Source organism: Scyliorhinus torazame, chromosome 1 (assembly GCF_047496885.1).
Source record: "Scyliorhinus torazame isolate Kashiwa2021f chromosome 1, sScyTor2.1, whole genome shotgun sequence".
NCBI lineage: Eukaryota > Metazoa > Chordata > Chondrichthyes > Carcharhiniformes > Scyliorhinidae > Scyliorhinus > Scyliorhinus torazame.
The window spans coordinates 420,171,337-420,183,395 of record NC_092707.1 but is presented as its reverse complement, the minus strand read 5'-3'; the positions used below and the strand labels follow the sequence as shown (position 1 = coordinate 420,183,395).

Here is a 12,059-nt window from a genome sequence, read left to right as displayed (position 1 = left end):
TGAAGTGGCGAAAGACTGCAGAAAGCGGCAACAGGGAGGATTTGGGTGCCGGGGACGCAGTAGTTGGCGCTGTTGCCTCACGGCGCCGAGGATCCGGGTTTGATCCCAGCCCCGGGTCACTGCCCGTGTGGAGTTTGCACATTTTCACCCCACAACCCAAAGATGTGCTGGGTAGATGGATTGGCTCAATTGCCCTTAATTGGAAAATATTTTTTTTAAGTATGATCAGGGCTGCGAGAGACAGACTTTTAATCCAGAGTAAGGAGTTTTGGTGATCAGGCGGGAACGTCGAGTTGACGATTATATCAGATCAACGATGCATTCTGTTTCCCACATTTAAATCTAAATCAGTAACAGCTACAACAAACAGCAAAGGCCCAACACTGAGCCCTGTGGGACGCCACTGGAAACTGTTTTCCATTCACACAAAGATCCATCCACCATTACCCTTACTTTCCTGTCACTGAGCCAATTTTGGATCCAACCTGTCACCTTCCCATAGTGTGGATGGGCTTTAGAGTGGTTTCACAGGTCGGCGCAACATCGAGGGCCGAAGGGCCTGTACTGCGCTGTAATGTTCTATGTTCCCCTGTATCCCAGGAGATCTCACATTTTTGTCTGCCAGGTGGGACCTTGTCAAATATCTCACTGAAATCCAGGTAGACAACATCTATTGCACTACTCCCATCGACCATCCTTCCTGCTGCCTCATAAATTCGATAAGTCAGTCAAACACCACCTTCCCCTAACAAAATCCCGCTGACTATCCCTGATCCACCCCTGCCTTTCTAAGTGACAGTTTATTCTGTCTCTCAGAATTGATTATAATTTACCCGCCACTGAAGGCAGTGAATGGCCTATAATTACCTGGCCTATCCCTCCCACCCTGTTTAAACAGGAGTACAATGTTTGCACACCTCCAATCCCCTGGGACCTCGCCTCGATCCACTGAGGGCTGACCATTTATCCTTTGATAAAGCTATCCGCTATTTCTATCTGGCCCTAGTGACAGGGGAGGGACGGCGATAGGTGGGGGAGTAGGTCTTGGTACGGTGCTCTTTCGGAGAGTCGGTGCAGACTTGATGGGCCGAACAGCCTCCTTGTGCGCTGTGGGGATTCTATGATTCGATGATTTATTCAAGAATGCCAGTCCCTCCAGTACTTCCTCCCTCACTATGTTTATTGTAGCTAATATTTGACACTCCTTCTCTTTAACTCGAACGTCTGACTCATCCCTTTCCTTAGTGAAGACACAGACACATTGAGAACCCTGCCCACATCTTCTGAATCAACCCACAACTTCCCCTGTCCATCTCTTGTTTTTAAAAAAAAAAAAATTTAGAGTACCCAATTCATTGTTTCCAATTAAGGGGCAATTTAGCGTGGCCAATCCACCTACCCTGCACATCTTTGGGTTGTGGGGGCGAAACCCACGCAAACACGGGGAGAATGTGCAAACTCCACACGGACAGTGACCCAGAGCCGGGATCGAACCTGGGACCTCGGCGCCGTGAGGCAGCAGTGCTAACCCACTGCGCCACCGTGCTGCCCTACCCTGTCCATCTCTGATAGGCCCTGCCTCTTTCTTAGTTATCCTCTTGCTATTGGTAAAACATTAAGTATTTTCTTTGATTTTCAATTATTTTTTGGGATCCTCTCTCTGTTTTCCTAATTTCCATTTGAATTTTCCACCTCCCGGTACATTCTATGTCCCTCTGGACGTTCTACAGTATTCAGTCTTGTGAGACTGTCGTACACTTTATCTTACCCACGTATGCTCCGGAATACCCAGGGGGCTGTAGATTTGGCACTGCCTCCCGTTTTCCTTTACAAGCCCACACTGCACATGTAGAGTCTGACTCTCGAATACCTCCGGATGGTGTGCCACTGATTTCTCTTCAAGGAGCTGAAACCTGTCCACTTTCACCCGCTCACCCCTCAGCTTCGTAACATTTACCTTGCCTCAATTTCAAACATTTCCTTTTGTTTTATCTTTATCTTTTAAGCTAAATGTAACAGTATTCAGGTCATTATTTCCAAAAAGCTCACACACTGGGCTTCCCCAGCTTCATTCCCGGAGACTGAATCTAGAATTGTGCCCAATCTGGTTGGGTTTGTTACATGTTGGCTAAAAATATTGTCTTGAATACGGTTCAGGAATTGCGCACCCTCTGTGCCAGTCACACGCTTCAAATCCCAGTTGATATTGGGGTAGGTAAGTCAACGTGGACCCCCACCTCTGACTGCTCCCCCTCCCCCAGAAGAATGTCCTGCAGCCACTCCGCGTCACCTTGTCCCTGACACCAGGAGGCACTGTACCACCCTGGAGTCACATCTACGGCCACAGAGATGTCTGCCTGTCCCCCCTAAATAACAAATCCAACATCGCCACTGCCCTTCCCCTCTCCAGCACAACTCATGGTGCCATGATCCTGGCTCTGACTGCGCTCCCCTGAGGAACCAATGCCCACACCCACTGTAAGAAGCCGTACAACACCAGGTTAAAGTCCAACAGGTTTGTTTCGATGTCACTAGCCTTCGAGGCGCTGCTAAACCTGTTGGACTTTAACCTGGTGTTGTAAGACTTCTTACTGTGCTCACCCCAGTCCAACGCCGGCATCTCCACACCACTCGCCCTGTATCATGGAAAACCGATGAGCCGATGGGAATGCCAGGGGAATCTCACATTCTGGTTCCCCAGCACTGTCCCCATTTCCTGCCTGCTCCCACGCAGTCTGGCCACCTCAATCAACGTGCTGTCCACGTCGCTCTCGGGCTCACAGGAATTCTCTAAAAGAATAATAATACAATAATAATCGCTTATTGTCACCAGTAGGCTTCAAATGAAGTTACTGTGAAAAGCCCCTAGTCGCCACATTCCGGCACCTGTTCAGGGAGGCTGGTACGGGAATTGAACCCGCGCTGCTGGCCTTGTCCTGCATCACAGGCCCGCTGTTTAGCTCACTTTGAAAAGAATGATGAATGGCGCGATTCAACTAAAAGTGTCACAGCGAGTGTAAATACCCGCGAGTTCATGAAGCCCCATCGCACCGCGGAGGGTCCTCCCCCACCCCCCCTCCCCCCCCCCCCCCCCCACACACACACGCCTACACAGGACACCCCCGGCCAGATCGCCAGCGCAAAGAAATGAGTGAAAACAGGCCTAATTTGTGTAAACCCTCCTCGGAACTCAACCCCTGTAATCCAGGAATAATTTCAGTGAACCTACGTTGCTCTCCCGCCAAGGCCAAATATCCTTCCTCTGGTGTGGTGCCCAGAACTGCTCCCAGTGACTCCCAGTGGGGCCTAACCAGGGGTTTGTAAATCTGCCTCCTTATACTCCCCTTCTCTAAATATAGATCCTGCATTCCAGCAGCCTCGATTGTCCTCCGCACTTGTTGGTGTAATTTTAAAGATCTATGCACCCAAACCTCCAGCTCTCTTTCGGATACCACTGACTGCTGCTTCATACCATCCAGAAAGTGCCCCGATCTAGACGTTTTGGTCCAAAATGGAGACCCTCACACTTGCTTACATTGAAATCCATCTGCTCAATTTTGCCTGTTCTGCACTGTACAAATTCAGCAGGGTGCTGCCTGGGCCGGAGCATTTCCCCTCTGAAGAGAGGCCGGATAGGCTGGGGGTGTTTACCCTGGAGCAGAGAAGGGGGGGATCTGATTGAGGTGAATAAAATTATGAGGGGCATGGACAGGAAGAAACTTTCCTTCTTAGCGGAGGGATCAGGGGGCAGAGATTTAAGGTGAGGGGCAGGAGGGTCAGAGGGGATTTGAGGTAAAACCTTTTTACACAGAGGGGGGTGGGAGTCTGGAACTCGCTGCCTGAAGGTGCGGTGCAGGCAGAGACCCTCAGAACATTGAGGAAGCATTTGCCATTGCATACATGGCTACGGACCGGATCAATTGCTGGAAGATGGGACGGTCGGTGCAGACACAATGGATCTCTTTCTGGACTGTAAACTCTGTGACTATGACTACACCAATGGAATTGCCAAAAGGTACTTTGGAAGATTAGTTTGGAGAATTCGAAGAATCATAGAATCCCTCCAGTGAAGGAGACCATTCGGCCCATCGAGTCTGCACTGACCCTCCGAAAGAGCACCCGACCTAGGCCCAATTCACCTCCTGCCCTATCCCCATAACCCCACCCAACCTGTTGGACAATTTAGCAGGGCCAATGTACCTGTGGGAGGAAACCGGAGCACCCGGAGGAAACCCACGCAGACACGGGGAGAAAGTGCAGACTCCGCACAGGCAGTGGCCCGAGGTCAGAATCGAACGGGGGTTTCTGGCGCCGTGAGGCCGCAGTGCTAACCACTGTGCCACCTTTCATTCCCTCCTGACAGTTTCCTGGAGAAATACATTGAGCAATCAGCTATTTTAAAATGAGTGCTGCACAATAATTAGTATAGTAATCGCATCATAAAGTCATCAGTAAGGAATTCAACTGTGGGAGTGACATCCGTGAGTCCACAACAGGAAGCTTAACGCCAACTGCAGAGGTAGGAGGGGAAAACCGGCTGAGGGATAATCATTTCGGATCGAGACCAGGGGAATCTTTTTCCCTGAATGGTTAGTCTTTGGAATCCTCTCCTCCAGTGACTGGTGAACTCTCCATCATTGAATGTATTTAAATCTGGGATTGATATAGAAGCGAAGGCAGAAGATTAGCAGTGATCATATTGATTGGCAGAAAACGCTGCAGCGCCCAAACTCTTCCTGTTTCTTCGATTCACTTCCTGGGTTCATGAAGAGCTGAGAGTTTTCCAATGGCTTCAGCTGCCTTCCTGTTCAAGTCTTCTTGATTCTCAGACACCTTGTGGTTTAATGCCTTTGTGGCTGCAAGACATTTTTTCTGCATCTGCTCAAACTTGAGTTTGGACGACCCCCGTCCCGCCAGTAACGGCCGCATATCCTGCAGCGGGCGCCTCAGGTATTCATCGTAAATCTCCACGTAGGTTTTTGTCATGGCAGCAATGGTGCTGATGATGGTGACTGCCTGGGAAACCTGGTTCTGACTGGTGGCGACGATCACTGGGCCACCCTGTTCCACAGCACCAAACTGGTCAAACACCTTCTGGCAATCTTCAGTGATGAAGGCGATGGTTCGGATCAAGCTGATCATCGCTGACCAGTTGGTTTTGAGGCTCCCAAGCGCCCCCAGCCCTTCAGTCAGCATTTGCAGACTTGTACTGACCTTACTCTCCTGCGTTTGGCTCTCCTTTACCTTTCCCAATAGTGTCTCGCTGTCTGAACCCAAACGTTTCATCTGCTCCACCTTTTCGTTGTAAGTACGGTTTGTTTCTTCCAACTTGCGTTGGACTTCCTGAATCTTCTCTGCTGCCTTTTCTCTCACCTTGCCGAGGATTTCGATGCTTTGTTCTGGAGATTTTTTGTTGATGAGATCGCCCACCAGCTGACAGAGAAAGATTAACCCATTCGGCAGCTCCGTCAAAAGGTTTCCTGGACTGGACAGAAGGCCAATAACTTTTGGGAGCAGCATTTTCGCTCCTTCCAAACAAAGTTCATCAATGAAAGCACTCGACTGTACGTCGCCAAGCTCGTTGCGCAGTTTCTCGCGATTCTGGGAAACCTCGGTCCATTCTGCGTCCAAATCTCTCATGTTTTTCTCTATTAAATCATTGCTTTCTTCGTTTTCCTTCAAGATTTTCCTTATTTCGTTCAGTTTATCCTGGCTGGAACTCTGGGAGGCCCCACATGTCTCCAGCAGCTCACTGACGAGGTCAGTCAGACCGGACAGCTCTTTTACCACACAATCAGCATTTACTTTACACTGCTGCGCACAGCTCTTGATGCTGTTCAGGTGCTGGGGGAAGTGCTGGGCCCGAGCTGACCCTTCACCCATAACCGTCACATGGTCCACAATCCCCTCACAGGCCAACTGGATTATTTCCAGACCGTTTCTGTTCTCTTGGAATGAGTTCAGGGTTTGGTTGCAAACCTTCATCAGGCAACTGTTCAATGATTCCGGATTTTCAAAGTGGGATTTTCTCTTTGCACCCCCTTGATTTAGTTTAATGTCCCTTTCTCCTCCCGCCTGATAAATCAATCCGCTTAAAACAGTGACAAATTTAATTGCTGGCAGCAAAAATGTCTCCCAGTTAAGTTGGGACTGCAGCATTAGATCAAAGCAATTTGAAATTTCCTCTTGGCTGGGGAGTTGGGTACTGGGCTGTTTGTCCGACATTCTGAAAGTCCCTACAACGAGAAAGAACACAAGGAAAATTACTCCAACAGTCGCTCCCTGCACCTTCTGCCCGACGCATCAGCTCACACCTTCGGAGGTTAAGTTGAATCTCTCCCAGGTGCAGGGCCGATTCAATGGCCGCACGCTCACTCGCTGCCACATCTCCACATTTGGCAACATCGGGACATTTTGAAATTTTACTCTCTATTTCAATGTCCAAGTCTTCCCCAAACCTTAAAAAAAAGCAGTGACCCTTAGGGAACACTTACTGAGGTCCATCCTGAAAAGAATAGCATTTATCACCACTCACTGTTTCTGAGGTGAAACCTCCTGTTCCATGCGTCACAATTCTGTTAACCAACCTTTTATGTGGAACTTTGTCAAATCTTTCTTAAAATCCACATAGACAACATCTACCGCATTCCCTTCATCAACCCTCTCTTGCTATTTCTCTCTCTCTCTTCCTAACTCCCGCTCTCTCTTTTCCGGACTCTCACTGACTCGCTCTCTTTCTCTCTCTCTCATTGGCTCCCAGGGAAGAATCCTGCTGAGGTTTTGGGGGTCCTGCCTGCTGGCGGGAGACCCCAAGCTGCCTCTTTCCAGGGTTGGTGTGGAGATGCCGGCGTTGGACTGGGGTGAGCACAGTAAGAGGTCTTACAACACCAGGTTAAAGTCCAACAGGTTTGTTTCAAATCACTAGCTTTCGGAGCGCTGCTCCTTCCTCAGGTGAATGCAATGCTCCCTTTATCCAGGGAGGCCTGCTCAACCACAAGTCCTCCCTGGATCTTGCCAACCAAGTGCCTCTAGCCAATCACTGGCAGGCAGGTCTTGTGCTCAGCAGCTCCACTGGGAAGGTGGTGGCTGCTGCTGGAATGACAGGCACTGAAATTCCAGGATCACGGGGAAAGGCAGGTCACAGGGAAAGGTGGGGCAGGGGAGGAGGGCAAGGGGGAGGTGGGGGAGGGGGTGGGGAGGCAGGCAGCAGGAGGAATGGGGAGAGAGGTGCAGGGGGGTCAGCAGCAAGGGCAGATGGGCCCCGAACCCAATGACAGACCCTCGATGAAGCACCGAGGACAACACATTGCCCCAATCTGGGGGTGCGGAGCTAGTTTGACCTGTCGTCCATTGCTCCCTGCGACCCCCTCTCCCCGCGCTCCTTCACACTCACTGTCACTCTCACTCTCTCTCCCCGCACTCCTTCACACTCGCTGTCACTCTCACTCTCTCTCCCCGCACTCCTTCACACTCACTGTCACTCTCACTCTCTCTCCCCGCACTCCTTCACACTCACTGTCACTCTCACTCTCTCTCCCCGCACTCCTTCACACTCACTGTCACTCTCACTCTCTCTCCCCGCACTCCTTCACACTCACTGTCACTCTCACTCTCTCCCCGCACTCCTTCACACTCACTGTCACCCTCACTCTCTCCCCGCACTCCTTCACACTCACTGTCACCCTCACTCTCTCTCCCCGCACTCCTTCACACTCACTGTCACCCTCACTCTCTCCCCGCACTCCTTCACACTCACTGTCGCCCTCACTCTCTCTCCCCGCACTCCTTCACACTCACTGTCACTCTCACTCTCTCCCCGCACTCCTTCACACTCACTGTCACTCTCACTCTCTCCCCGCCCTCCTTCACACTCACTGTCGCCCTCACTCTCTCTCCCCGCACTCCTTCACACTCACTGTCACTCTCACTCTCTCCCCGTGCTCCTTCACACTCACACTCACTCTCACTCTCTCCCCGCACTCCTTCACACTAACTCTCACTCTCACTCTCTCCCCGCACTCCTTCACACTCACTCTAACTCTCACTCTCTCCCCACACTCCTTCACACTCACTGTCACCCTCACTCTCTCCCCGCACTCCTTCACACTCACTCTCACTCTCACTCTCTCCCCACACTTCTTCACACTCACTGTCGCCCTCACTCTCTCCCCACACTCCTTCACACTCACTGTCACTCTCACTCTCTCCCCGCACTCCTTCACACTCACTGTCACCCTCACTCTCTCCCCGCACTCCTTCACACTCACTCTCACTCTCTCCCCACACTTCTTCACACTCACTGTCGCCCTCACTCTCTCCCCACACTCCTTCACACTCACTGTCACTCTCACTCTCTCCCCGCACTCCTTCACACTCACTGTCACTCTCACTCTCTCCCCGCACTCCTTCACACTCACTCTCACCCTCACTCTCTCCCCGCACTCCTTCACACTCACTCTCACTCTCACTCTCTCTCCCCACACTCCTTCACACTCGCTGTCACCCTCACTCTCTCCCCGCACTCCTTCACACTCACTGTCACCCTCACTCTCTCCCCGCACTCCTTCACACTCACTCTCACTCTCACTCTCTCCCCACACTCCTTCACACTCACTGTCACCCTCACTCTCTCCCCGCACTCCTTCACACTCACTCTCACTCTCACTCTCTCCCCACACTTCTTCACACTCACTGTCGCCCTCACTCTCTCCCCGCACTCCTTCACACTCACTGTCACCCTCACTCTCTCCCCGCACTCCTTCACACTCACTCTCACTCTCACTCTCTCCCCACACTTCTTCACACTCACTGTCACTCTCACTCTCTCTCCCCGCACTCCTTCACACTCACTGTCACCCTCACTCTCTCCCCACACTCCTTCACACTCACTGTCACCCTCACTCTCTCCCCGCACTCCTTCACACTCACTGTCACTCTCACTCTCTCCCCGCGCTCCTTCACACTCACTGTCACTCTCACTCTCTCCCCGCACTCCTTCACACTCACTGTCACTCTCACTCTCTCTCCCCGCACTCCTTCACACTCGCTGTCACTCTCAGTCTCTCCCCACACTCCTTCACACTCACTGTCACCCTCACTCTCTCCCCGCACTCCTTCACACTCACTGTCACTCTCACTCTCTCCCCGCCCTCCTTCACACTCACTGTCACTCTCACTCTCTCTCCCCGCACTCCTTCACACTCACTGTCACCCTCACTCTCTCTCCCCGCACTCCTTCACACTCACTGTCACCCTCACTCTCTCCCCGTGCTCCTTCACACTCACTCTCACTCTCACTCTCTCCCCACACTCCTTCACACTCGCTGTCACTCTCACTCTCTCCCCGCCCTCCTTCACACTCACTGTCACTCTCACTCTCTCCCCGCACTCCTTCACACTCACTGTCACTCTCACTCTCTCTCCCCGCACTCCTTCACACTCACTGTCACTCTCACTCTCTCCCCGCACTCCTTCACACTCACTGTCACTCTCACTCTCTCCCCGCACTCCTTCACACTCACTGTCACTCTCACTCTCTTCCCGCACTCCTTCACACTCACTGTCACTCTCACTCTCTTCCCGCACTCCTTCACACTCACTGTCACTCTCACTCTCTTCCCGCACTCCTTCACACTCACTGTCACTCTCACTCTCTTCCCGCACTCCTTCACACTCACTGTCACTCTCACTCTCTCTCCCTGCACTCCTTCACACTCACTGTCACCCTCACTCTCTCCCCGCACTCCTTCACACTCGCTGTCACTCTCACTCTCTCTCCCCGCACTCCTTCACACTCACTGTCACTCTCACTCTCTCCCCGCGCTCCTTCACACTCACTGTCACCCTCACTCTCTCCCCGCACTCCTTCACACTCACTGTCACCCTCACTCTCTCCCCGCACTCCTTCACACTCACTGTCACTCTCACTCTCTCCCCGCACTCCTTCACACTCACTGTCACTCTCACTCTCTCCCCGCACTCCTTCACACTCACTCTCACTCTCACTCTCTCCCCGCACTCCTTCACACTCACTGTCACTCTCACTCTCTCCCCGCACTCCTTCACACTCACTGTCACCCTCACTCTCTCCCCGCACTCCTTCACACTCGCTGTCACTCTCACTCTCTCCCCGCACTCCTTCACACTCACTGTCACTCTCACTCTCTCCCCGCGCTCCTTCACACTCACTGTCACTCTCACTCTCTCCCCGCACTCCTTCACACTCGCTGTCACTCTCACTCTCTCCCCGCACTCCTTCACACTCACTGTCACTCTCACTCTCTCCCCGCGCTCCTTCACACTCACTCACTCTCACTCTCTCCCCGCACTCCTTCACACTCACTGTCACTCTCACTCTCTCCCCGCACTCCTTCACACTCACTGTCACTCTCACTCTCTCCCCGCACTCCTTCACACTCACTGGCACTCTCACTCTCTCCCTGCACTCCTTCACACTCACTGTCACTCTCACTCTCTCCCCGCACTCCTTCACACTCACTGTCACTCTCACTCTCTCCCCGCGCTCCTTCACACTCACTCACTCTCACTCTCTCCCCGCACTCCTTCACACTCACGGTCACTCTCACTCTCTCCCCGCACTCCTTCACACTCACTGTCACTCTCACTCTCTCCCCGCACTCCTTCACACTCGCTGTCACTCTCACTCTCTCCCCGCACTCCTTCACACTCACTGTCACTCTCACTCTCTCCCCGCGCTCCTTCACACTCACTCACTCTCACTCTCTCCCCGCACTCCTTCACACTCACTGTCACTCTCACTCTTTCTCCCTGCACTCCTTCACACTCACTGTCACCCTCACTCTCTCCCCGCACTCCTTCACACTCACTGTCACCCTCACTCTCTCTCCCCGCACTCCTTCACACTCACTGTCACTCTCACTCTCTCTCCCCGCACTCCTTCACACTCACTGTCACTCTCACTCTCTCCCCGCACTCCTTCACACTCACTCTCACTCTCTCCCCACACTCCTTCACACTCACTGTCACTCTCACTCTCTCTCCCCGCACTCCTTCACACTCACTGTCACTCTCACTCTCTCCCTGCACTCCGTCACACTCACTGTCACTCTCACTCTCTCTTACCCCCCCCCCCTCCCCCTGGCACCAGGGGAACAGAACTTCTCAATGTTAGAAACACTAGACGAGCAGAATGTGGGGAGCAGCCACCAATCCCCAGGGAGCAAAGTGGAAATGATTCATTCCCCACGGACTCTGCCTCTGCTGATTACATAGAATATAAAATTTACAGTGCTGAACAGGCCATTCGGCCCATCGGGTCTGCACAGGCCCTTGGTAGGAGCATCCCACATAAGCCCCTCACCTCCACCCCCTCCCCGTAACCCAGTAAACCCTCCTAACCTTTTGGACACTGAGGGCAATTTATCCTGGCCAATCCACCTAACAGCACGTGTTTGGACTGTGGGAGGAAACCGGAGCACCCGGAGGAAACCCACGCAGACACGGGGAGAACGTGCAGACTCCGCACAGACAGTGACCCAAGCCGGAATCGAACCCGGGTCCCTGGAGCTGTGAAGCAACTGTGCTAACCACTGTGCTACCGTGCTGCCCAAACTAGATGCCATCCTGGTTACTGTATTTCTGCCACTCACGTTTCTGTGCCAATCACCTCCTCTCTTCGCCTCACAGGGGAGCAGGCGGGAGTTCAGTCTCTCCACCCTCACCCCACTCAGGAATAGCAGAGGGAGGTAAGCAGCCACACTCTCCCACTCCGAGTTCAGACCGACACGGACCGGGCAGCCTGCGGACACAATGCTGCTCCCAGGCAGCATTCCCTGGATTTCCTGCTCCTGGAGATTCCAGCGGAGAAATCCAAATCCCGGCCTGGATTTCTGCCTGGAACTCATGGATCTGGGATCAGGCAGGATGGTCGGATGTTGCTGGTGGGTGGGGCTGCTTCTCTGAGCCTGCCTCTGCTTTCCAGATGGACCCGCAGAATGCCCCCCCCCCCCCGTCCCTGCGCCCCCCCCCCCCCCGGCCCCGGCCGTCACCGTCCCCCCCAACCCCACCCCCGTCCCTGC

At 53.0% G+C, this 12,059-nt stretch overlaps 1 protein-coding gene across 1 annotated transcript; it reads right to left on the bottom strand.

Moving 5' to 3' along the window:
- Positions 1–3,098: 3,098 nt before the first annotated feature.
- LOC140428668 (uncharacterized) lies at positions 3,099–11,828 on the bottom strand. The gene is made up of 2 exons (XM_072515374.1): positions 11,631–11,828; positions 3,099–6,236 (listed from the first exon to the last, which is right to left on the bottom strand). Exon 2 carries the CDS (start codon positions 6,223–6,225, stop codon positions 4,750–4,752), a length of 1,476 nt encoding a protein of 491 aa, XP_072371475.1. The 5' UTR covers positions 6,226–6,236; positions 11,631–11,828; the 3' UTR covers positions 3,099–4,749.
- Between the last annotated feature and the right edge of the window lie 231 nt (positions 11,829–12,059).

Bases quoted from the DNA above. Each gene is read 5' to 3' on its own strand.
- LOC140428668 (XM_072515374.1), bottom strand. From the start codon at position 6,225: ATGTCGGACAAACAGCCCAGTACCCAACTCCCCAGCCAAGAGGAAATT.